A 24,770-nucleotide genomic window follows, 5' to 3' on the forward strand; every position below is an offset into this window, starting at 1 on the left:
CTGCCTCCGAAAACACGGAGCTCAGCAGGCCCTTAAGGGCACCAACCCTGGAAAGAGATGAACCCTCCTCATGACAAGCAGGTTCGTCATCCATCTCAGCCCTCATCATCCTAAAGCACGGTCTTACAGCTTCACATTCATATCCCTCTCCAGGTTAAAACCAAGAGAACAGACTGGAATCAGTGGAAGTGATTGGTGCGTGCGTACACACCAGGGATGGATGGGCATGAGAAGACAGACATATGGGTACTACCAGCCTTGTTGTTTTTGGAAAAAGAAACAAGGAGAACTTTTTCTAATGCATCCTTAGGAAGAGCCATGTGTTCTCATGTACTGCTGTAAGCGAGGAACCTTCTGTTCTTAACATTATGAGTGTCCTATCACAGTCATGACTATTCCAGCGCAGCTCTTTATATCCAGACCAGATGCAAAATGACTGTCAGGGGTGTGGGGACGAGAAGGAGGAGGGAAATACTGGCTATAAAGCCCTCTACTTTCCTTGGGATACAAAAATCCAATCTCATGTAGGTATCCTTCCTCAAACTGCACCTGCGAGCATCAGGCTTCAACTGCTCTTGTCTTGTAAGTTTCAACTCCCAAACAGGTCCAGAGATCAGCTGTCATTCAGTTCCTTAAATTCACCCCTCCGCTTCCCCCCCCCACCCCATCTTTCCTAGGAAAACCAAAAACCAACTCGCTGCGGTCAGTCGAGTCAATTCTGATTCAGAGCGACCCTATAGAGGAGGACAACTGCTCCTGTGAAGGGCAGATCAAGAGACTGTAACTCTGTAAGGGAATAGAAAGCCTCATCTTTCTCCAGTGGAGCTGCCTCCTGGTTTTGAACTGCTGACCTTGCTGTTAGCTGCCCGACACATAGCCACTACACCATCAGGGGCTCCTTATCTTTCTTAGGAAAGGTCTCATTCAAATCCCAGAATAACCTAGTGTAAGGGTAGCGAGCAATACTGGTTCACTGAAGCTCCTCAAAGGAGCCCTGGTCTCAGAAACGCTCCCTGGGGCAGTGCTACCCGATCCTATAGGATTGCTATGGGTCAGCATCCACTTGCTGGCAGTGGATTTTTGGGGAGGCTTCTCAGGCGGATGCAGCGAGGCCTGGTTAAGAAATAATGATGAGGTGTGGCGAGGTTAAGGCAGGCTTGAGAAGAGCTGCACTGGCTTCTTCTGGCTTCGCCCAGTGCAGTCAGCACAAGGCCCCATCCTCACGTCGCGGGCAAGGCCTCTAGCTTGGAATCCTCACTGCCTTATCCCCCTTTCCCGATGCCCGCCCCCGACGCCCGCCCGCAGCCTCCAGCCCAGACACCGGCCCCCACCCAAGCTTCTGCTCCAGAACTCGGCAGCTTCTGCTGCAACCGCTGCCATGGTGATGGGTATCGCGAGAACTGCTGCTAGCGGTCGCGCAACTCTCGCGTGATCCGGGAGGTGGGAAGTATCCCGGGCCGGGGGTGAGCCGCACAGCTCCCGTCGCCGTCGCGGCTTCCGGTGCTAGGTGAAGGGACGGAGGGAGGGAGTCGGGGAGCGGGGCCCGGGGAGCAGCCGTGCCGAAGTCGGCCGGGGGAGCTGGAGGGAGCGGAGTGAGACCCGAGCCGAGCCTGCGGGGGCGGAGGCGGCAGCAGAGCCGAGAGCTGGAACAGGTGAGGGGCTAGGGAAGGAAGGCGGGTCCTGATCGAATGGAGATTCGGGGTGGGGGCTGAGGGGATAGCGCCCCCAACCCGGCACTGCCTGGCTTGGGGTGCTGGGTTCCTCATCCCAACTCAGCAGCTTGGAAAGGCGGTGCCGGGCCGGTCCCACGCCCGCCCCCGCATTTGAAGGACGCGGAGCTGGAGTGGGGGTGGGGGGCGCACACGGGTTTGTCCTCCGCCTCGCACGAGGGGGCGACCTGGCCTGCGATTGGGATCCCCCGGCCTGAAGGAGGTGGACTTGCGAGGGGTCGGGGTTCGGAGGGAGGAAAGCCGATTCTGAAAGAGCTGATGCGGGGGCGGTGATGCTGTTGTGTATCTTTTTGCTGTTAAAAGGGCTACAGGATGCCGTTTTCTCCTGCCCCCTCGCCCTCCTCCACCCGGGAGCTGTAGGGGACCACAGCAAGCGATACCCTCCCCCCAATCGTAGGCCAGGGGTGCCTAAGGGTTTGGGAGGTGAGCCGGCCGGGGGAGGCTAGTGGAGCGCCCCGGGGGGCCGCTCTGAGCTTGGCGTCCGGTCCAGAGAACCGCAGGTGGGCAAGAGGGCAGCAGGTGGAGAGGGGGAGGAGAGACCGGAGAAGGGGGAGGGGGTTCCGATCTAGCTTGGCGAGGAGAGGGCGGGGGCGGTCTCCGGGGAGGAGGGAGCGTCCTGCGGCTCGGCCTGAGTAGGTGTCTTCCAATCCGCTTGCTTTCTTTAGGAAGCAGCAGGATTCCCGGAACAGAAAATGGTGCCTCTGCTTACGCCAGTGCTTTTGAGGGGAGCAGGACTTCCCTGTTAAAACCAGCCACTTGATTAGCAACGTAGGGGAGCCTCCTTTTGGGTGGATGGGTGGTGGTGGTGGTGGTGGTGGTGAGGGTGGTGGTGAGTTCCTTGCCTTCTGGGTTATACTGTTGTCAGTTTACTAGTCTACCTGGCCATGCCGGAGGAGTCTGGTGGTGGAGGTGGAGGTAAAGGAGTGTGTTAGGTGGTCAGAAATGAGAAGAAATAATAGTGAGGTCATCAGGTGAGGGAGAAGTGTAACTTAAAACCTGGGTCACCCCCTGTCTGTGGCATGAAAGTTTTATTGGGAGATCTGATTGCCTGGGCCAGTGCAGTAGGACTGACCCCAGCCTCTGCATACCTCCTTCCCTGTCCCCAGTCAGGCAGGTAGTGACAGTCTTCCCTGCCTTTCTGTGGTCGGCCTATTGTTGGAGCAAGTGTCTCTGAGTGGCTGGCGTGGGATGTGGAGTGGACCTTGCACATGAGACCCATGGCCGAATAACATGTCTGTAAAAGCTCATGGGTGAATCGGTGAACTGGGATTCAGCTGGGAAAGGCCCCCACGTATCATACTCAGATGCTTACTTGCTCCCAGCAGAGAATTAATACTGCACGGTCAAAATTTGTGTATGTCCACACCTTACTTTTCTAAAGAGACCGGTAGCTTCTTGGGCACAAGAATTGGGGCTCGTTTCTTGTCTCCCAGAACATTTAGGCACACAGTCTGCACCCTTGATGAATGCATAAGTGTGAATAGTGGGTGTGAATGGATCCACTGGAGCTTGTTTTTTCTGATGATAGTTAAATGAGGGGAAAGAAAGGGCTTGGCTGCCAGGGAGCGCCCCTGGAGATAACGAAATGAGGACACAGACACCCTTGGCCCCTGTGATTCCAAAATCCCCAAATCCCGGGTCTCTCTGCCTTCTGGAGAGACGCAGCACAGTCACTGATAATGGGGGCTATGCCCCAAAGAGAAAACTTTCTGGAATATGGAGTTAATATTTATCTGAAGTCCCAGATTGCCTGCATACCCATTGAAGGTGAAGGGGCTTGCCTTTCCATTTAAGCCCCTTGGCGTGTGTGGAAATTGGAATCCTGAAGGAGCAGAGGGGGGGCCAAGTGTATGTCTGTGTGAGGTGCCTGGCACAGCATTGGGTCAGCGAATAGTACCTGCTATTATTAGACGGAAGGCAAGTACAAAGGAGAGCTGAGAGCAGGCTGGAAAGAGTGGATGGGCAAGCTTAAGTGCACAAAGGTTATATTGTGGTGTGTGTTTGTCTGTGCTAGTCTTTCTTCCACAGAATAAGAGGAAATGGGTTCAGGACAGTGGGCGGGATTTGTTGGATAGAAGGAGGAACTTCTTTAAAACCAGGTTTGCTAGACTGAGGGAAATGGTGGAATCTTCTTACCCACGTCGGAACCCTGGTGGCGTCGTGGCTGCATGTGGGCTGTTCACCATAAGGTCCAGCCATACAAACCACCAGCCGCTCAGAGGGAGAGAGATGGGGCTTCCCATTCCCAGGAAGATTTACAGCCTCTGAAACTCACTGGCAGTTTGCCCCTGCTCTGCAGGGCACTTGTGTGTCTGCATCAACTCGATGGTAGTGAGTTTTTGTTTTGTTTTTTTTTCTTTTGGCTTTCTCACATAGCTTCAGGGTACCAAGAGGCCTAAGACTCAAAGCACATCGCTGCTCTGTGTGGTTCTGCTCAGTCTTGGTCTTACAGGCAGACTAGTGAACTTAGGTGGACTGAGAGGCAGAATAGCGTGGGCATTGAGAGTCGGGGCTTTGGAATTAGACAGGATTGGGTTGGAATACTATTGCAAATACCTAGCTGCACAGTTTTGATGAAATCACTTTCCCTGTCTTAGCTTCATTTTCATCATGTGTAAATAGTACCTATCACACAGGGTTGACATGAGAGCTACATCAGGTGATACATGCAGCGTGCTTAGTGTTTATTGTGGAAGACACACAGTCGGCACCAAATAAATGAGGGGCTTTCACAACGGTCGTAGAACATGGGCTTTCACAACGTTCGTAGAACATGGAATTAAAAAATAAGGGAGTGTTCCCACGAACCTTTTTGAAGCCCTTCCGTTACATGTTGGACTGCTGACCTCAAAGCTGACTGTTCAAACCCCCTGGCCACACTGAGGGAGAGAGACGAGGCTGGCTGCTCCTGTTAAGATTTGTGGTGTGGGAAGCCCTACGGAGCAGATCATCTCTGTCGGGCAGGGTCACCATGAATTAGACTCTCTGTATCAGCTGCTGCTAGTCATCGGGATTGTGATAGTAATAAGGGGAGCACTCAGGGCTCCCCTACAGGAGTGGAGGTTTCCAAAAGAACAACTTGCCGCCTGAGGCGCCTGTGTGAGGGATTATTGTTACCAGGGCTAGTTGTAGGTTTTTGAGCAGGAAAACTTTTTTTTTTCAGCATCAGTAGCTCCTGCTGTGTGGGAGGCAAGACTGGAACAAGCCAGGGGTCCCGAACCATCAACGTGGATGTAGGATGGGGACAGGGGGGCTCAAGAATAGAGCTGGTGGCATAGAAGTCAATGGGACTCAGGTGTTGGTGGACTTTTCCCCAGAGCCCCGCCTGATTGACTTGGGTCAGAGATTTAGATTCCTAGGGCCCATTCTTCTAGGCTTCAACCAGTATTTCAGGATTCTTTATTTTTCAGGGCCACTCCTTCCCTTTAGTTGTAGCTCTTTTTAAATGTCTGCCTCTGTGTGTATTTCCGAATGTATTGTATAAAGGCCCAGATTGTGGTATCTTTGTCATCCTCCGTCAACTATACTTTTTGCAGCTTCTGTCACAAATGGTGGGGTCCTAGTAAAGCCTTTCCACAATGGAAAGACACGGGAGCATTTAGAAAGACTCCGGAAGGTTGGAAGCTTTGGTATGTAGCCTGGGAAGGATGTAACTGAGGTCGGGACTTGACAGGTGTGGTAGAGCTTTGGGAAAGATTTCTCCAGAGGATCTGCTACACCATATGCACCAGCAAGGAAATGTCTCCAGTTTTCAAGGATCCTCCAGTGTTGGCATGTTCCTGAAGAAAGGTGAGGGCACTGGGTGTGTCAGGTCTCCTGGGAGCTTTTTACTGGTGACTCAGGCATGGTATCTTCAGTTGCCTCACAGGCAGGTGGAGTTTGGACATTGAATAAAGACCGAAGAAGAACCAGTGCATGTGAATGAGGGTGCTGGTGGAAGAGTCTTGAAAGTGCCATGGACTGCCACCAGAACAGACAAATCCGTCTTGGAAGAAGTATGACCAGAGTGCCCCTTACAAGCTCACCAGGCTTTGTCTCACATCCTTTGCATGTGTGCTCGGAAGAAACCAGCCACTAGAAAAGGCCATCATGCTTGGTAAAGGAGAGGGGCAGTGACAAAGAGGAAGACCCTGGACAGCCACAGTGTCTCCGATGGGGGGCTCAAGCACAGCTGTGAAGACGGGGCAGGGGTTTGTTCTGTTGGACACGGGGCTGATATGTGTCAGCACCAACCCAGCGAACCTAGCGAGCATTGCTGGCCAGTGGGAGGAAGTTGAGTCTCCTGAGGTTACATTCTGGGAACCCGCAGGGCCAATTCTCCTGCCCTCGAGGGTCCCTGTGAGTCAGAGTGGACTAGAGGGCAGGGAGTGTCCGCGGTGACGGCCTGGGGAGAGCCGGGCACAGCCTTCCTCCAGTAATACTTGCACAAGAGTATCAAGCAGGAACATTCCATCGACAACTTGAGTTTAGCATTCAGTAAGACATTGTTCGCTGAAGCAATTTTTTTGGTTCTTTAAAAAAATTTTTATTTAATGAAGTCAACCCTTTAGTAAAGCCTTACTTGATTTTATACATGAAATGTATAAGATGGAGCAGCTGTGGTGGGGGGAGGGGAGAACAATAGTAATTAGAGCCCTCATATAATACCTCCCCCCACCCTGGGCAGCCTCCAGAGTCCTGTCCAAGGACCCTTAGGGCTCTCCGGGCCGTGCCTGTCAGTCTTCAATTTGTCACTTGAAAGAAGGGCATTGGGGACCGCTTGTAGAACTCTTTCCCAGCCTCACATGGTTTGCGTTGTAAAGAGATCCCATGTTCTTCAACAGCCAGCCTGCCGGTCACTAGCTACAGGTCAGGGTACCGGACCTTGGGTACCTGAAGCAGAATAAATCAGGGGTCCAGCTGGAAAGGACTTCACAATCCTAAATTCCAAGGAAGTGCTCCCTAGCCTTTTCCCCAATCTGGGCATGCACAGAAAAGACACCCCTTGGTGGCCAGCGTCCCCAGGTCCTGGAGAGCCAATCGGAAGACCTCCCACTCGCGGATAAGCACCTAGCTGAGGCACCTAATTTTACCGCAAAAACTGTATTAAACAATGTGCTGAAAACTCCGCTTATCCGCGAGTGTATACGATATGTTCTAGTTTATACTGAGGTGGCCCTTCATTGTGCAGATTAAGTTCAGGAGGTGCCTCTGACGCTGTACTGGCAGCCTTCGAACCATTCTAGGCAAGCCCTGGTGGTGCAGTGGCTAAAGCATCCTGCTGCTAATCCGAAGATTAGTGGTTTGTGCCCCAGCTGCTCCATGGAAGATCCCCAGAACAGCCTGCTACCCTAAGAGCGTCAGCCATGGAAACCCTATGGGATAGTTCTGTCTTGCCCCGCAGGGGTCTTTGTGGGTGGGAATTCTCCACAGACCCTCTCCTGGCATATGCTCGCGCCTCGGTGGCTCCAGTGTGCCATGCTCTCTTGATTTCCCGTCTGCTCCCAGGTTGCTTCTCACAGTGTCTCTGGCTCCCGTTTTACATGTCGCTGTGTCGTGTCCCCATGTACCACTCGCAAGGATGGGAGACACACCGGTGGCTCAAACAGTAAGGGGCTTTATCAAGTCACATCACAGGAAGTCTACAGGGCTTACGCTTGTTGTTTGTTTTTGCTGCACCCGATTGACCATTGCCATTCAGGACCTATGTTTCTCTTTTTTCCTGCTCTGAGACCCGAGAATGCCCATGCCTGTCCCTTCATGGTCTCACCATTGCTGCAGCAGCTGCCAACATTGCTGTATCCTCATATATCAACAGCCAAAGACTGGACAGAAAGAAACATTGCCCTGTCCTTAAAACACACACACACACACACACACACACACACACACACACACACACACACACACACACAACAAAACCCCTTCCCGTTGATCCCATGTGTTTTCAGTAATGAAAGCATACTGAGGTCAAGAGGGGAAAGCTTTTTTTTTAGGAAATAAGGATTTTGATAAGACTGTTTGGGGCACACCGATGTCTCAAGTGGACCTGGGACTCACAGGCTATACAGGCCCCCATCGAGCAGTAGGAGTCCTACAGGTAAGATGGCAGCGTCCCAGAAAACCTGAGAGGCTGAAAATGTTAGTGGATGACAAATGGCCTGCAAGCCCTCAAAGGGACACTCCCAGTGCTTCCAGCAGACTTTCAACCCGGCTTACTGACTGGAGTCAGTACCTTCCCATTCCTGGCCCGGATTCTCTTAAGTCAATCAGTTTGCACTCTCTGGGGTAGAGAGAGAGGCCATCTTGCCTGAAGCCTATCTCGAATGCCCTAGGACCCCAGCATCGGAGCATAGGAGGAGTTTGGTGGAAGAAAGAAAGGAGAAAAATGCAGTTGGTAAACTCACTGCCATCCAGTCGATGCCGACTCACAGCGTCCCTAGAGTTTAGGAAAGAACTGCCCCTGTGAGTTTCTGAGGCTTTACCTACTATGTATGAGAATAGAAATCCCATCTTGCCCCTGAGGAGTGGCTGGTGGTTTGGAACTGCCAACCTTAGGTATCGCAGCCCGGTGTGTGAACCGCGACTCCTCAGGGTTCCCCTCTCTGCCGTTGGGTAGGCAACCAATAGTTGCTACTACCCTAGGTCACCTTGGCTCTTCTTAAAGCTTCAGTTACCACTGCACAGATGACTCCCCAGGGTCCTGCCTAGACTCTTCTACTGAGCTGTGTACTGTAGCGCTTGAAATCAACGTTGAATCTAAAAGCAAACATGTTCACTTCCCACATTTTTTCCTCCCCTCGGATTTCTTGGTCTTTTTTTAGATCGTTTTATTAGGGGCTCATACAACTCTTATCACAATCCATACATACATAGTGTAAAGCACATGTGTACATTCATTGCCCTCATTATTCTCAAAACATTTGCTCTCCACCTAAGCCCCTGGCATCAGCTCCTCATTTTCTCCTCCCTCTCCACTCCCTCTCCCTCATGAACCCTTGATAATTTATAAATTATTATTTTGTCATATCTTGCCCTGTTCTATGTCTCCCTTCACCCACTTTTCTGTTGTCTGTCCTCCAGGGAGGAGGTCACATGTACATCCTTGTAATCGGTTCCCCCTTTCCGACCCACCTTCCCTCTACCCTCCCAGTATCGCCACTCACACCCCTAGTCCTGAAGGGATCATCCACCCTGGATTCCCAGTGTTTCCAGTTCCTATCTGTACCAGTGTACATCCTCTGGTCTAGCAAGACTTGCAAGGTAGAATTGGGATCATGATAGTGAGGGAGGAGGAAGCATTTAGGAACTAGAGGAAAGTTGTATTTTTCATTGTTGCTACATCCCACCCTGTCTGGCTCGTCTCCTCCCGGAGTCCCTTCTGTAAGGCAATCTCCAGTGGCCTACAAATATAGTTGCATATGTACATGTCTTTATATAGACCTCTATAAATGCCCTTTGCCTCCCAGCTCTTTCCTCTATTTCCCTTGACTTACCTCCTATCCCACCATCACGCTCAGTCCCCACCAGGGTTTCAGTAATTCCCCTTGGTTACATTACCCTTGATCATGCCCTACCAGGCCTGTCACACCCTCCTCACCACCGATTTGGATCACTTGTTCCCTTGTCCCTGGGTTAACACCACTACCTTTCCCTCCACCTCCCTCTCTCCCATGTCCCCAGGAACTGTCGGTCCCATTGTTTTCTCCTCCAGATTGTTCATCCAGCCTATCTTATTCAGACAGACCTGCAGAAATAATAACATGCACAAAAACAAGACAGAGCAAAACCAAGCAACAATATATAACAACATACCAATGATAAAAAACAATAACAAAACACAATGAGAAAGAAAAGTTTGTAGTTAGTTCAAGAATTGTTTGTTGGCCTTTAGAAGTGTTTTCCAGTCTAGTCTGTTGGGGCACCATGCCCTGGCCCCAAAGTCCACCTTCAGCATTCCCTGGGGACCTCACCGCTCCATTCTCTTGCTGTTCTGTTGCTCCCCCTTAGCGTTTTGCCTCAGTGTGACAGGATCAGATCGGGTGAAATTCCCACACTGTGTCTCTGGTGTTGTCCCCTGTAGGGCTATGGGTCAGTGAGGGGCGTCATGTCTCATAGTGGGGCTGGCCATGTGGTCCTCTCTCTGGACTGGCTGCTCTAATTTGGAATATCGTCCTCACGGCCTGATGGGCCAGGATGTGCTCCACTCTTTCCTCCTCCCTCTTCATCTGCTCCCCCCCTCAGATTTTTTATGTGAGGAAAGGCCACCCTTGTCACCCAGGCCAGAAACCTGGGGGTCAATTCCTCTTCCTTCCTGCATTTAATCAGTCATGGAAGCCTGGGGCTTCTGCTAGATGTTTCCCATCTGCTCTCCCTGTATTGCCACCCCTAGTTAAGAACTTGTTATTTCTCACCTGTGTCATTGTTGCCCCAGTGTTCCCTTTGACTCTAGTCTAATTCATCTCATAAACCACTGCAGGATGAACGGACTTTCCGAAGCACAGACCTGATCATGTCACTCAGCCTGATCTTTCAGGCTCTCGCTGGAGCTTATCTGCCCAGCAGCATCCCCATCGCTTTCTTCACTTAGCATGCTACTGCCTGATAAACTCACTCCCAAACCTGATTTTGACTAGTAGTCTTCTCTCTAACACAAGCCTCCTTGCTTTCACTCAAGCTCCGTGTGTGTGTGTGTGTGTGTGTGTGTGTGTCGTGCGTGCTTTCACGGAAGGTTTTCTAGTCTGCCTTCAAGGATCAACTCGGCTGTGTCTGAGAATCGGCCTTTGCTCCCTGGTCTGGATGAACAGCACCTGCTTTCTGTCCCCGACTCCTATCCTCCCACTGCTTGTAATCCTCTGTGTACTGGCCTTGCTCTCCCACTAGTCGGAGTCTCCTGAAAGCAGGAAGCATCGTCCTTTCTGTATCTCTAGTTCAGGATACCTCATAAATGTGTAAGTATTGGATGGGAACTGACGTCAGACACTAAGTCCTTGGCTTTGGGAAAGCCTTGAGCGTGCAATAGAAGTTGTTGCAACACTAAGGTGATGTTCTGTACACGATGACAGTGTTGTAGAGATGAGACAGTTGGAGAGCGTGCAGAGGTCGTCGATAGCTACGCTGCAGGAAGGAGAAGCTACATGCAGGCCGACCCCTCTTTGTTTCTCTAAGGGCCCTCGGTCTGTTCAGTTAGCTGAGCCAAACTGGCACCTCTGTTAGTGATAGATTCCGATCGGAAAGTCATCTCCATCTGAAAATCACTTGGGGACCAAGCCGCTTTTCGTGCCCCCACCTGGCAGCAGAGGGCCTGGGAGCCAGGGAGCCAGCTGACTTTCTTTCCCCAGAGCTGGGCGGCTGGAGGGCTGCAGGTGGAGTAGGTGGTGCCAGCTCAGCAGGCCCCTCCAGGTGTCTTAGGACACATGCCTGGGCTCCTCATTAGAACTGGGTGGGGCAGGTGTGTGTGGCAGACTGAGTTGTGACACCCCGAATCACCTGGAGAGTCAGGAGGCGGGTTACACTCTCTCTCTCTCTCTCTCTCTCTCTCTCTCTCTCTCTCTCTCTCTCTCTCTCTCTCTCTCTCTCTCTCTCTCTCTCTCTCTCTCTCTCTCTCTCTCTGTCTCTGTCTCTCTCTCAAGGTGGCTAAAGAAGCCAGTTGTGGCAGCACACCTCTGGACTTGGGGAGGGAGGGTGCTCTATGAAGTGGGGCCATTGTTCTGAAACACTTTTTAAAAATGCAGTTAATTAGGAGTACATACTTAGAGCTCTGTTACTGCTTTTCCTTGTGTTAACAAAAGTTTCTGACTAAACTAAGATGTCGAGCTCGTTTCTTTGTTACTAGACAGATTACTGTATTTCATTTTTAATCTTGAGCCATCTTCAGTTTTAACTGCTGAGCCCTCTAGCAGCCCCTGGAACCTGGCATTTTGCCTTATCAATGCAGGAATGCCATCTGTAGGAGAGAGTAACTATAGGCTGTACAGTAAGTACATAAGGAAGCAGTCCAGGGGTGTGTTGTGTGTGTGTGTGTCTTTCTGTTTTCCAGAGCTTTTTCTATGAACTGGCAATAGAGCCAGGGATTTGTGTCCATGGCACAAAAAGCTGCCACAGCCCTGGTGGACTGCATGCAATCTGGTGACAGGCTAGTATCGTTCTTTGCAGTGTTCATGCTGAGTTCAAGTTCCCCATCAGACTGAAAGAGGAGTCTTTGTAATGCCCCCTGAGTTTCCAAGCCTGGGCTACCCCAGGGGAGACATGGGAGTTACTGGGGCTATTCCGTCAGGCAGCCATCCTGTGAAATCAGCCTAACTCACTGCCTTCGGGTCCATCCCGACTCATAAGTTCCCGCCCGTTCCTGTCTTGTCCTTTTATGGTGTCCTTAGCCCAGTCCTGGTGGCAGTGGTGTGTGGGCAGAGCAGCGCTCTGGGACCTCCAGAGGAGGCTGCACCTGGCCAGTGTGCTTGGTGGGAATCCTGCAGTGGGCTTGTCCTGAGTGCAGCTTGACAAGGACAAGGCACTGTGTGGACCCATAGGGAACGCACGTATGCGTGCATGACTTAGCGGGGGAGCCACTCACGGGGGAGGGGGCGGTGGTTCCTGAAAGAAGGACAAAAGGAGCTCCATCAGGCCGTGCAGACCACGGAGGGGTTCCTGTAACTCAGGGCCTGGATGTGGCAGCCAGGAAACAGAACTAGGCGCCACATCAGGATCCTCTTTTGAACCAGGACTTGACCGCTTAGCCAGAACGCAGACTGAAGGCCGGGTGTCCATGCTCTGGGTCAGGGGCACGTGGCTGCCCATCCTTTCAGCTGCTGCGAGGCTCACAGTTGGTAATCATTTCATCTGCACCTGTTCCAGCCGTGAAGGACAGCAAGATAAATGTGTGGTACAGATTCTGTTCAGAATCTGGGCGGAAGCCAGACCTTCAAAGTAAAGTACCATCTAGAGCCAAAGGCAAGGAGGCAGGGTGAGGACCATGAGGGACTTGGGGAGAGGGGGGTACAATGCCAGTTTCTGGAGGCAGTGGGGGCAGAATCAGAAGCCCCAGCAACCACAAACCTGATGGGATTTGATCTTAGCTGGGCAGGATCTCCTCTTGCCTCAAGGATCCCCAGGAGTCTGTCTGCCTGGGTGGGTTGAGGCAGGGAGGAGAGCTCGTGGGCGACTTGGCTGGGCTTGCGCCCTGTGGTTGAGCCTGGCTCTCTCCCTGGGCTGCAGGCCCTTTGGGTCAGGGGCAGGGCTAATCTAGGGAGCGGGGCCTGGCTCATTAGTGGATGTCTGGAGAGACCTTTGAAGATGAGACACTCTGTAAGTGCTCATTGTTTCTGGTTTTTTGGACAAACTAGTACTTTGGTCTCTAGGGGCTGTTGATCTGGCTCTTGTGCACTCGACTGGAATTTGCTGCTGTGAGAAGAGTGGGGCTGGCTGTGAGGTGGGGAGGGGGTACCTGAAGAAGTTTCTGGGGGGACAACAAACAAACCCAACTACCAAACTGCTGTCAGACTCCCATGCTTTTATCCTGGGAGTGGGCTTCTTCCCATCTACCTTTCACATTCTTGAGTTTAGGTGCACTGTTGTGACCTGTTCCTTCGCCTGCTGGCTTGGGGGTGTGTGTCTCTTTGGTTCCCAGATTCTACAGAGGATGCCAGCAGCTGGCATATGGTGATTGCTGAATAAGCTGCCTGCTGACGCATGCCTCCCGCGGGCTCAGAGGGCTGGCTGGCACGGGCGACGCCGAAACCCCATTTCAGTATTGTTTCAAAGAGGCATTGCAGTAGCTGCCCCGTGCTCGAGAGAGCGGGAAGGAAGCTAGCTAGCTGTGATTCTGTGGTGGGGCCAGTGGCTGGGCAGCTCTCCACTGCCCCGTTCACAGTGGTTCTTACCCTCCCTTGAGCAGGGATGTGTTCAGGGCCAACTCTACCGTCCTCTGTCCAACCTGAGCTGCTCCTTGGGCCAGAAAAGAGCCTGGGCGTTCTCTCAGTTGTTCAACTCGTGCATGTCAGGAGGGAGCCTGTTGGGCTGCTGAACCACAGGGTCAGGGAGAGCAGGCATTCTGCCCACAGGAGCAGCTCTCTGGGCCCTACATCGCTGTGAGCCAGCATTGACTGATGCCAGTGAGCATGTGGCACTGTTTTAGATACAGAGGAAGGACCCAGCAGTGACTAGAACAGGCAAGGAGTTGACACGGTGGGACGAGTCAGGTGATCCAGCAAGAACCCACTCTGTAATTGGCCAGATGGTGTTCATGACCTGAAGCTAAGTGAGGTGTGAAACCAGTGGGGGTGGGAGGCGTGATGTGTGTGTGTGTGTGTGTGTGTGTGTGTGTGTTTCATAGGTGATTAAGGAAGCCCTGATTGATTAGGTAGCCTTTGAAAGGGAGTAATCCGTGTGCCTGCCTGCAGGAAGCATGCATCCATGGCAATCGGGCCATCTGGAAAGGCAGAGCAGCCTTGCAGGCAGCAGGCTGGGAACTGGCAAGTGGCAAGGGGAGTGCAGGTGGGGCAGGCCCCTGTGGGCTTTCAACTTTCACGGAAAGGGGGGCGCCTCACTGAGAGGACTTTACTGCACAGAGGAGCCCCTGGTGTCCCCAGCCCGCTGGTGGCTCTGTGGAGAATGGGAAGACGCGGGCTGGGAGGAGTCCCTCCCTGCAGGTGAGCAGGTGGAGCCGCTGCCTTTGCCTGGGCCCCCTGCAGCCTCTGCACACCTAGGGCCTAACTTGAGCGTGGAAAAGAGCCGTGTGGGTGGGTGAGGAGTGCGGCTCCCTCGCTTCGCTCGGTGTAGAGAGAAGGTGGAATCACAGGGATGGGAACACAGATTCTCCTGATTAGAGCAGAGAGCACAAACCTTGGGAACTGGCAAGCCCGAACCTCATCAGGAGTCAGAGAGCCACTCCTCATTCCACTCCCTGGGCTCCCACCCTTGCTAGAAATGTCGGGGTGAGGGTGGGGTGGGAGGGGGGGCGCCTGGGGGAGAGTGTAGAATGTCAGGACTAAACTGAGGCACTTTAGCCATTGGCTTGCCTGACACCCACCATGTACAGGTGAGGTTCGGGAAAGGTGAAGCGCCTGGCTCCTGTCAAGAAGTCCTGAGCCGTCCCTGCTTGCTCTCTGCGCTCCGAGGCTCCGGGGTGTCTGCCTGGGCCTCTCTGGTCAGAGGCTCGGGCGCACAGTTGGTCCCGAGAGGACTCCAGTGAGGGCTTCGGCAAAGCCCACTCACAGTGCTAACCAGCTTGCTTTTCCTCTGCCCAGGGGCCAGCCCTCCATAACAGGGACCGGGCCAGGAGCAGGCGGCCACTCGCCCACTTGGGTCCCACTGTCCTCAGAAAGCAGCAGCTGCCACCATGGGGAATATCTTTGGGAACCTCCTCAAGAGCCTGATTGGGAAGAAGGAGATGCGCATCCTGATGGTGGGCCTGGATGCCGCCGGGAAGACCACCATCCTGTACAAGCTGAAACTGGGGGAGATCGTCACCACAATCCCCACCATTGGTAAGGGCCAAGGGAGGATTCGGGCTTCCATGCCAGGCCTCAGGCCGGACAGAGGGCCTGCTCTAGCTCCCCCTCCTGGGCTTCTTCTCTGGGGACAAGCCTGTGTGCTTTGTGGGCTTCAGGAAGGGTGACAGCAGGTGCCGGGCCTGCTGCGTGCCCACCTGCTCTGGCCCTCCACAACCTGGCACTCAACCATTGCCCACAGGCACTCGAGTTGATGTGTTCTCTCTGTTGTGTGGAAAGCTTTGATCGTCCTGCCTGAGGCCTGGGATTTCCCGTTATTGTAGCTCTTTGGTGGCCCTCGTCCTGGTTTAGACCTGCCTGTGGGAGCGAGAGCGCCTGCCCTTTGATAGGATGCTCCAGGAGGTCAGCTGCCTCTGCCTTGGGGGGCTCCAGGCCTGGAGCTGACTACACTCATTGCATCTCACCTCTCTGACCTATAGGAGTGGGATACATTCTTTCTTTGTAGAGGGGAGAACTAAAGATGGAGAGGCTGGCTGGGGAAGGCTGGCTCAGGTTACCTAGGCAGTCATGAATCTCCTTGGCTGGCTTTCCGGGTCCTCTTCCACTTTTCTGGGGCCTTCAGCGACTAGTCCAGGAACACAAGGTCTGGGGAAATCGTGGCTGGCTTTTATCGCTAGGGTTGCAGTCCTTTGCTGGGGTACGGCCAAGGCTGGGGAAAACAGCCACCCCCTCGGGGCATTGTTTGCAGGCCTGGCATTTGAGGCCTATTGGTCATTTCCTGCTTTTCCCAAAGGGTTCAATGTGGAAACAGTGGAATACAAGAACATCAGCTTCACGGTTTGGGATGTGGGTGGCCAGGACAAGATTCGGCCCCTCTGGAGACACTACTTCCAGAACACCCAAGGTATGGCTAATGAACCGCCCAGGGCTGGGCCCACCCTATGATAGCAGAGGGTGAGCTGGTCCTTGCCCTGCTGTGGCTTCTGGGGCAATGGAAAGAGAGCAGATAATGTGGTTGGTGCAAGGCTCTCTTTGGGGTGGTGGTGCTGGGGGACCCTCCCCTGCCTCCTGTGTGCAGCCAAGCTCTGCCCCCTCCCCAGGGTTGATATTTGTGGTGGACAGCAATGACCGGGAGCGTGTCAACGAGGCCCGGGAGGAGCTGATGAGGATGCTGGCAGAAGATGAGCTGCGGGATGCTGTGCTGCTTGTCTTTGCAAACAAACAGGTGCGACTTCACCCCAGGCCAGAACAGGGCGGGCAGCCTGGGGCCTTGCGTTCATGAGTGGGAAGGCTTGTGACTGGCCTCTGGTGTCTGGAAGTGGGGGAAATGGAGGCAGTCGGCTTCTCTGTGCCCTCTCTTCTTGTCACTCAGCCCAGCTTCTGTTAGCAGTACCTCAGTCCTGTGGGGTGGTAGATTGGTCCCCTTGGCCTCTCCTCTGAGCGTCCTGCTTCCTCTTCACGGGAACTGCCCTTGCTCCCAGGGTTCCTCACCCAGTCCCAACCACCCCTCCGACGCCTAGAAGAACTGAATCGGAAACAGCTTCTGAGGGTGTGCTGGGTTTCGCACAGGAAGGTAGGAGGGCTCACTCACTGCCATGGAGTCGATGCCGACTCATAGCGACCCTACAGGACAAGGTAGAACTGCCCCTCTTGGTTTCCAAGACTATGACTCTGTACAAGAGCAGAAAGCCTTGTCTTTTTCCTGGTAGAAGGAGAGGGCACTGGTGTTTGCCTGCTAGTGGCTGGAGGCGGTAGAAGCTTTGAAAAGTTCCTGACATTCCTGTCTGGATCTCTCTCACCCTCCAGGATCTGCCTAATGCTATGAACGCCGCGGAGATCACAGACAAGCTGGGCCTGCATTCCCTGCGTCACCGCAACTGGTACATTCAGGCCACCTGCGCCACCAGTGGGGATGGGCTGTACGAAGGCCTGGACTGGCTGGCCAATCAGCTCAAAAACAAGAAGTGAGAGCCAGGCAGCCTTGTTGGCCACACCCCTCCCAGCCCATACACCTGTCTCCTGCCCCTCCTTTCCATTGCAAGTGTGGCCAGGCCCCCTGGGTATCACGTCCGCATGCCCAGCAAGAGCCTTGCCTCCCACCCCTCCCCGGTCCGGCAACACGGTCAGTCCAGTTCCTCCGTTGCTGTTCTGATGATGAATCATTCCAATTTACTGGATTTAAAACAAAAACAAGATTGTTATGGTTTCATGGGATGCCCCCCCTTTCTCACCCTCTAAGATTGGGGGGCATGGACTAGAGTGGGGTGTTCTCTCTGTTTGCTTTGTTCGGCTCTGGTTGCTGTTTTCTTGGCATCTCAATCCCTTCCTTGGCCCCCTAAACCCCTGCCTTCATCCCTGCCCTTGCCCCCTCTCCCCGTCCTCCATGGAAATTGCACGGACCTCTGTGTGTGTGCGTGCATGTGGACGCGTGTATATACATGTATAGAGATGTATATATAGGGGTCGAGCAGGAGGGTGGAGAGGGTGGAGTGTAGCTCAAGGCTTGGAGCCAGGACACTGCCCGTTCTTCCCCTCCCTCGGTGTGAGAAAGGGAGGGTGCAGTCAGGCTGGGTTCTCCCCATGGAAGACTTTCCTGGGCGATGGGCCTGACGATGAGGAATTCTCCATCACCCACCTCGTACCCCTCTCCCTACCCCACTCAGGCATGGAGGTGGCATTTGTCTCTAGATACTGCCCCTACAGGAGATGCCATTCTGCTCTGCCTTGTGAGCGATAGGGGAGAAGAGCCCCCCAGGGTGTCCCAGGGCCCCTTCCCACCCCCCTGAGCTGGGCTTTCTCAGGAGCTGAGCAGCGGGTGGGAGCACTGGGGGAGGACCTCAGGTTTTCCATCTTCATTCTGTTTTCCTGTCTCCCCACCCTTCACCCCCACCAGCCCCTTCCCTGCTGGGCTCCAGGCTGGTCTATGGTAGTTCTATCACCCCAACAATCCTGCTGGCCTGGCTGCGAGGTCAGTTGGGGGTGGCCAGCAGAGCTCACTATCAACCTCCCCACCCCAAAGCTCTTCTTCTAGTCTAGTATATGCCTTCAGACCACCCTGTGTCCCCCTCTGCCCCTTAGTATTCCCCTGCCCTTGTGCCCATTTCCATCAGTGGCTCTGGGCATCGGAGTGGAGGAGATAGAACCCAGAAGGGGTTGTTGGTGTTGGTGGGATGCAGTGGTCTGTTGTGTGGATGCTACTGCGTCTCTGCACTTGTGCCTGTGGACCCTGACCTCTGGCCCCTGTGGTTTCTGTGAAGTCACCGCACCGCCGCTGCTTTGGGGGCTCCTGTGTGTGCTGGCTGCACCCTGAGCTCCGAAGGTCAGGGCTCAGGCTCCCTACAGCCCAGCCAAGGGACTCCTTCCCAGGTTTGTCCCAAGCTCCACCTCCCCGGCCAGGCTCCTGCCTCTGAGCCTAAAACAGGCAGTTCAATAACCCCTCCCCCAACCCCAAAGCGAACTGTGAAAGAGGGTCCCCAGCGGCCGCTCCTCAGTGCCAGTTACTTAAGTGTTGTGTTGCTTACCCAGGAGGCAGTGGGTGTGTGCAGATATCTTGTACCCCATGTGGCGAGGTGGGGTGGGGGGAAGGCTAGAGGGTCTCTTGTTTTAAAACATAATTGTTCTCATGACCCCACAGCTGCTCCCCTTCTTTGCCCCTGTCTCTCAGTTCCTGATTTTCCCCCTGTCCGTCCTTGCTGTTCCCCCTCTCTGAACTCTGCCTTCTCAACTCACTGCCACCTGCTGTCTCTCTCCCTTCCTCCCCCCTCCTCTGGCTCTATAGCTCTGTGGTGGGAGGGAGGCCTTGCCTGCTCTCCTGACTCATGCCTTCCCTGCCCCTCCCCAGTTAGATGCCACCCCGAAACAGGTTCTCCCAATTTTGGGCCCTTTCCACCATTGCGTTGTGGCGGCTGTCCGAGGACCAGTGAGGGGCCTCTGGATGTTGGGAGCAGCCTGAGCTTGGCCTTGGTGCTGGCCTGTCTGTCCAGCAGGGGGCAGTACAGGATCTCTTCCCTAGGGTAGAGGGTGGCCCGTCCACATCCCCGTTCACCTCACAGCCCTTGGGGATTGGTGTTTCATTCCATTCCTGCCCACTTCCTCCTCCACCTCCTCCCCCCCTTCTGGTGGGTTCACTTTTATGCTTTTCTGTGTTCCCGCCTTTCTTCTCCTGGGGATTCCACACCACCACCACCACCACCACCCCCTCCCGCCCTCACAAAAAAGTTTGTGGTGTTATAGTGGTAACTGCAGTTCTGAGCTGGTTTTTCTCTTTTTTCCTCCTCTGGAATGTAGACTGTATATGTTTAATATCTCACCTGCTCTATCCTTGCTCAAAACGTGGGATTCGCAGTGACTGTGACCCTGGTTGGAAATTAAACTGTTTGATGCAGCTTTGGAGCGGACCGTATCCTTGCTGTGCAGCACCGGGTACTTTTCTCACCCCAGCCTGCTCCTTCTTAGAAGACCACTTGCCAGGGGCCCAGGGCTTATGGAGAAACTGAGCTTCGCTTGCTTTTCCCACTATAGCCCAAGAACAGAGCCCAGGTGTGTGAGGGCTTCATGAGCAACTTTGCTGCTTTGAGTTCTAAAGGGTTTAACCCTGAACTTCACCACACATGACACCCACGAGAGCTGAAACGCTGCAGGATGGCCTTGTTCTTGTCGGTCTCAGGAGTCCCCCATTCCCACGCCATGCCCTCTCTTTGCTTTTAACAAAAATTATTTGCATTTTCCTTCGCTGACAGTTTTCTGTCACCACAGGTTCCAGACTCCCCAGATTTTGCAGTGTGTTTATCGCTTGCTGATAGACTAGGGCCTCTACTGCCTGGAGGGCCTCACGCGGCTGCCCCTACCACATCGCCCAGCCCTGCTTACCAGATGCTTCTAGTGGGAGCAGGGTGTGCGCTAGTGCCGATGCAGCTCCAGCCTTGCCAGAGATGGGAGTATATTCCAGTCTGGACTTTGGCAGGCAACAAGCATGTTGGGTAAAGGTCTGGGCAGTGTGATGAACCCACTCCTCCTCACGACTGCCGGCCGGCAGCAGCTTTGCTTCCTGCATGTGGTTCACCACTGTCAGGGTGCCAAGCCTCATCCAGGGCGATTCCACAAGCGTCTTGGGAAAAGACCTTTTTCATAAAGCCTCCATCCCATTCCCACTACCCTGTTCCTCCCGTTGCTGCTGTCTTAACGCCTAGCAACGAAGGGGCTCGTGTCCCCACGGGCCTCAGTGAGCTCTGGGTCAACTATGAAGACCACCCCCCTTGCCTCTATCTGAGGCTCTAAGGACAGAATTTCTCCCCATCTTGCTCCTGTGGGAAGGGGCAGGGTTTGGGGATGCAGGAAGTTTGAGAGCCCTTACTATCAGTGTGGAGCCCTGCTGGCAGAGTGGTTACACATTGGGCTGTTAGCCATAAGGTCAGCAGTTCGAAGCCACCGCGGCCCCTCGAGAAAGAGGCGGCTTTCTCCTCCCATAAAGCGTGACCAGTGTTGGCAACCTACAGGGGCAGGTCTCCCCTGCCCTGGGTGGGGGGCCTGTGAGGGGGACAGTGAGGTGGTGTGCAATACCAGCGTGAAGTATGTCATTTGTATTCAGTCACCTCCCTACTGCCTCCCCTGCCAATTCGGTCATCTATCTCCCTGCCCGCCCCTCCTCTGTTCTTAATAAGCCATCACCCTGCAGGAGCAGCGCCGCTGACCCCAAGTGGCTCCACCCAGACAGCCCCTTAGCAGCCCCCCACCACCTCCTGACATCTCCAAATCCATGCCGCTTCCTCCCCAAGACCAGGCTCTTCACAGCCCTGCGTGGTGAAGTTGTGTCTGGCAAATGAAGAACCCTCAAGTGCTTTATTTGTGAATTAATAAGTAGATGTCTTTGAAATGATAGCTTCTCCTAAGATTCGGAGGGAGAGGATTTAGCCGAATGACAGGTCACCTGGGGGTCTTCTGATCTTCAAACAACCTGGAAAGCAAGTGCTTGACTCTGGATGCCAGGGAGGAGTGGGTGGAGGGTGCCCTCTGGTGGCAGTTGCCTGAACCTTCCACCCTTTGCGAAGTGGGCGGGACGCCTGGGAGAGAGATGCTTGACCCTGGGCTCTTGGGACAAAGCCCCGCTCCATCTTTGCAAACGGAATGGAATAATTCATCAGCTGCGGCTTGGCAGAGGCCCCAGGCTGAGGTCCACTTGAGGATATCCTGGGTAAGGTTCTTTCCAAGAGGAGCCTGGAACAAGTCAGCAGGAGGGGTTGTCTGACTGGCATTGGCGTTCTACCTGGGATGGAGAGCACAGCTGCCCTGTCCTGGAGAGAGAGAGGGCTGGAGGCAGTGGCCCGGCAAAGGAGTGAGACCGTTGTGTCCGAGCTTGTAGGAGGCTTGGCTGGAAGCAGGTCTGAAGGTGCTGGGACGTGCTGTGCCACTTCCTGTTGGGATGCGTAGGCTGAGACCAGCAGAACCTTGACATGTATTTAGTACTCTGTGCTAAGAATGGGCCAAGATGGAGGAGGCTGGGATGCTCTGGAACCTGCCGGGCTCCATCGTGAAATACATGGGGTAGTGAGTTGGGGTACTTGTGTCTGGGGACATTCTCTGCTCCTGCTGCACAGTGACCCAGTGCGGGGAGTGGTGTCCTGGGGAGGGTAGATGGGTCAGAGTCTGGCACGCTCTCTTTTTACCCCAGAAACTGGAGGGGTGGGGCATCCTGCTGGTTACTGGGGTGTGATAGAATCCAGATGCTTTCTTTCCTTGGCAGGTTTCCTGCATCATGGTCTCCTCATCCTGTCCTCCCCCCTCCCCAGTGGGGACTGTAAAAATGATCCCAAATTCTAAAGGAAAGGGGAAAGAGGGTCCAGATGAGGAAATGGAGCTATGAGTCTGGTTAGAGCGAGGAGCAAAGCCGCTGAGGGCCCTGCGCTCAGAGGTGTGGGACATGTCGTGAGGAACTTGGGTCAAGAGTGGTAGTCAGAGCTGGTGTGTGTCACGTTAGCACCAACTGCAGCAGTGTTTCTGAGCTCCTGTTCAGGAGCAAATGTGCCTTCTGAGCTGAGCCTGGTGGGATTAGCGGTGACCCTTGAACCAGGACTCTGGCGCTCTCTGTCCTGAGCCGACCACTTGTACACACCCTCACCAGCCAGAGAGAAGCATCTCAGCATTTCTGTTCAGTTGATACAGGCCTAGCAGGCCATTTAAGGCTGACAGGCACTGTCCTCTTCCACCAGCTTTCCCCATGCCCCCCATCAATGAAAGCCACCCTGGGGTAGAACCAAGCCTGAGACTTGACCTGAGGCTCTGAGCACCAGGATCTCGATGCTGAAATCTGAACGTTACAAAGCTGGTAGCACGCACTTCACTCGGGGTTACAGATGGGAGCTGGGGGAATCTCTGGTTTGGGCCCTGCCAGATCTTGCATTGATGGAACGATTCCATTCTGGCCAGAACAGTCACAGAAGAGAGTGGTGACTGCTTCATTCTTGAATGAATGAGCTTCGAACCAGACCTAAACGAAAACTGGCAATCAGCCCAGGTAATCCTGCTCCAGAAAATATGGCGTCCCGAGTTTGAACCCAGATGCGCACCTGTTGATTTGGCAGGCTTTTAATTTAGTAACAACCCCTTTAAAACAAACATTTTAAAAGCAGCGCTCGGTATTTGCTGTTGGGTATAAAGTGACACTCATCCTTGAGGACTGAACAAGTGAATGGAAAGGCGTCCCTACCCTTAACCAAGCTGGCCCTGAGTGGGAGGCAGTCTCCTCCTAGACCTTAGCAGTGGTTCTCAGCCTCCTCACGCCGTGACCCTTTCATACAGTTCCTCATGTGGGGACCCCAACCAGAACATGATTGTCATTGCTACCTCATCATTTTGCTACTGTTGTGAATCCGGCAACCCCTGTGAAAGCGTCGTTTGACCCCCAGGTTAAGACCCGACCACTGCTTTAGAGGATGGCAGCTTCTCTGGGAGTGGTCCTCCGAGGTGTTGATCTCCAGCCTGGTTGGGGTGGGCCTGCTCCCTGCCCACTAGCCGAGCACCACACTCCTTTGATCCTTCAGCAGCTTCTTAACCGGTCCCAGGAGGGTGTACTTTCCCGCCCCAGCCCCTGAAGCTGAGGTAGGCTTGTCTTCAGTAGTTCTGTCCTTTTATCCCCACTACTATTCTCACTCCCCTTCCCATGCGGGATCCCACCCACAGCCTCACACTAGACAGGGCATTTCACACAGCAGGCACAACTCTGCAGGAGCCCTGCCTCCTTTTGTTCCAAACTTGCTGGGTTCCTTCCTTCTGCTGTTGTCTGAAGGGAAGCCTCTCCAGTTTAATGGAGTAAAAGCCAAATTAGGACCACACAATGGACACACAACTGGCATGCCAAAGGGTCTGGGTTTTACTGACATGCAATGGCTTGGAGCCACAACAGGCCTTTAGGGGTCAGATGACATGACTGACACTATGCGCATAGCTGCAGTGTACAGAGGAGCTAAAGTGGGGGTGGGTGGGTGGGACATTAGTACTATTTAAAAACAAGCTAAGACATTTCCTTTGCCTCATTTCAGAGATAAACTTGAGGGTCTGTCTGCTGCTGTCCTGGGCTGGGACTTGGGCGTGGTCTTGTTGCTTCACCGTCCTAGCCCGCAGGTGTGCCCTCGGGGCCACTTCTTGGTCTCACAGGGCTGCCAGAGGTTCATCTGCCTTGGAGGCAACAGGAAAGAGGAAGGGAGATGGGGGGAGAGTAGTGTTACCCTGGAGCCTTTTCTGGGAGCTTGGGACAATTCCTTCCAACACTTCTGTTTATTCTGCCTGGTTGGCCAGGACTTATGGCAAAGACCACAAGAACAAACAAGCACTGCCATTGAGTCAGTTCTGACTCAGAGTGACCCTCCAGGACAGAGTAGAACTGCTGCGGTGGGTTTCCGAAACAGTAACCCTTTATAGAGGATGTGTGCTTTTGCTTCCTTTTTTAAGGTATAATTTGCCTGCAATAGAAGGCACAGATCGTGGGCGTACTTTTTTCTAAGTCTGACAGTGCACATACCTCGGTACCCCATGTCTCTTGTCAGGCTCTCCATTTCCTCAGGCATGCCCATCTGCTGAGGGGGCTTCTGACAATTCCAAAGAAAACCTGGAGCCTTAATGAGAGTGGTGGTGATGGGAATGGAGAGAGTGAAGGTAGAATCCACTGGCTGGATCCAGGAGCCGAGAATGAAACGGCTGATCTGACCGGAAAAGGGAGAGAATCGCAGTGGTTTTAGGTGAGATGGACGATGAGGAGGACTGACCACAGTTTAGAGTGTGCTGAGTGACATGCAGGCTGACCCTCCAGATGGAGATCGCCAGCAGGCAGTGGCCTCTGGAACTTGGAAGCACTGCTGGGGGGAACGGTATGAAGTACCAGGGGTGGGGCTGGGATCCGGAAATGGCTAGCGACTTTTGAGGGAGCTGAATCACAGAACCAAGTCCTGAATGGGCAGTGGGGGGTTAAAACTTCAGAGGGGGGAGCGGGGAGGGAGGGGAAAATGAGTTGATCTTAAGAGCTCAAGTAGAAAGCAAATGTATTGAGAAGGCTGGCAACAAATATACAAATGTGCTGACACATGGATAGATGTATGGATTGTGATGAGCCCCCAATAAAACGATA

The 24,770-nt window shown here is 53.7% G+C and overlaps 1 protein-coding gene across 1 annotated transcript; it reads left to right on the plus strand.

Moving 5' to 3' along the window:
• Positions 1 to 1,491: 1,491 nt before the first annotated feature.
• Positions 1,492 to 19,540, plus strand: ARF3 (ARF GTPase 3). The gene is made up of 5 exons (XM_075551774.1): positions 1,492 to 1,652; positions 14,951 to 15,190; positions 15,948 to 16,058; positions 16,255 to 16,379; positions 16,961 to 19,540. Exons 2-5 carry the CDS (start codon positions 15,043 to 15,045, stop codon positions 17,120 to 17,122), a joined length of 546 nt encoding a protein of 181 aa, XP_075407889.1. The 5' UTR covers positions 1,492 to 1,652; positions 14,951 to 15,042; the 3' UTR covers positions 17,123 to 19,540.
• The last annotated feature ends 5,230 nt before the right edge of the window (positions 19,541 to 24,770 follow it).

This window comes from Tenrec ecaudatus, chromosome 6 (assembly GCF_050624435.1).
Source record: "Tenrec ecaudatus isolate mTenEca1 chromosome 6, mTenEca1.hap1, whole genome shotgun sequence".
In the NCBI taxonomy this organism is placed as follows: domain Eukaryota; kingdom Metazoa; phylum Chordata; class Mammalia; order Afrosoricida; family Tenrecidae; genus Tenrec; species Tenrec ecaudatus.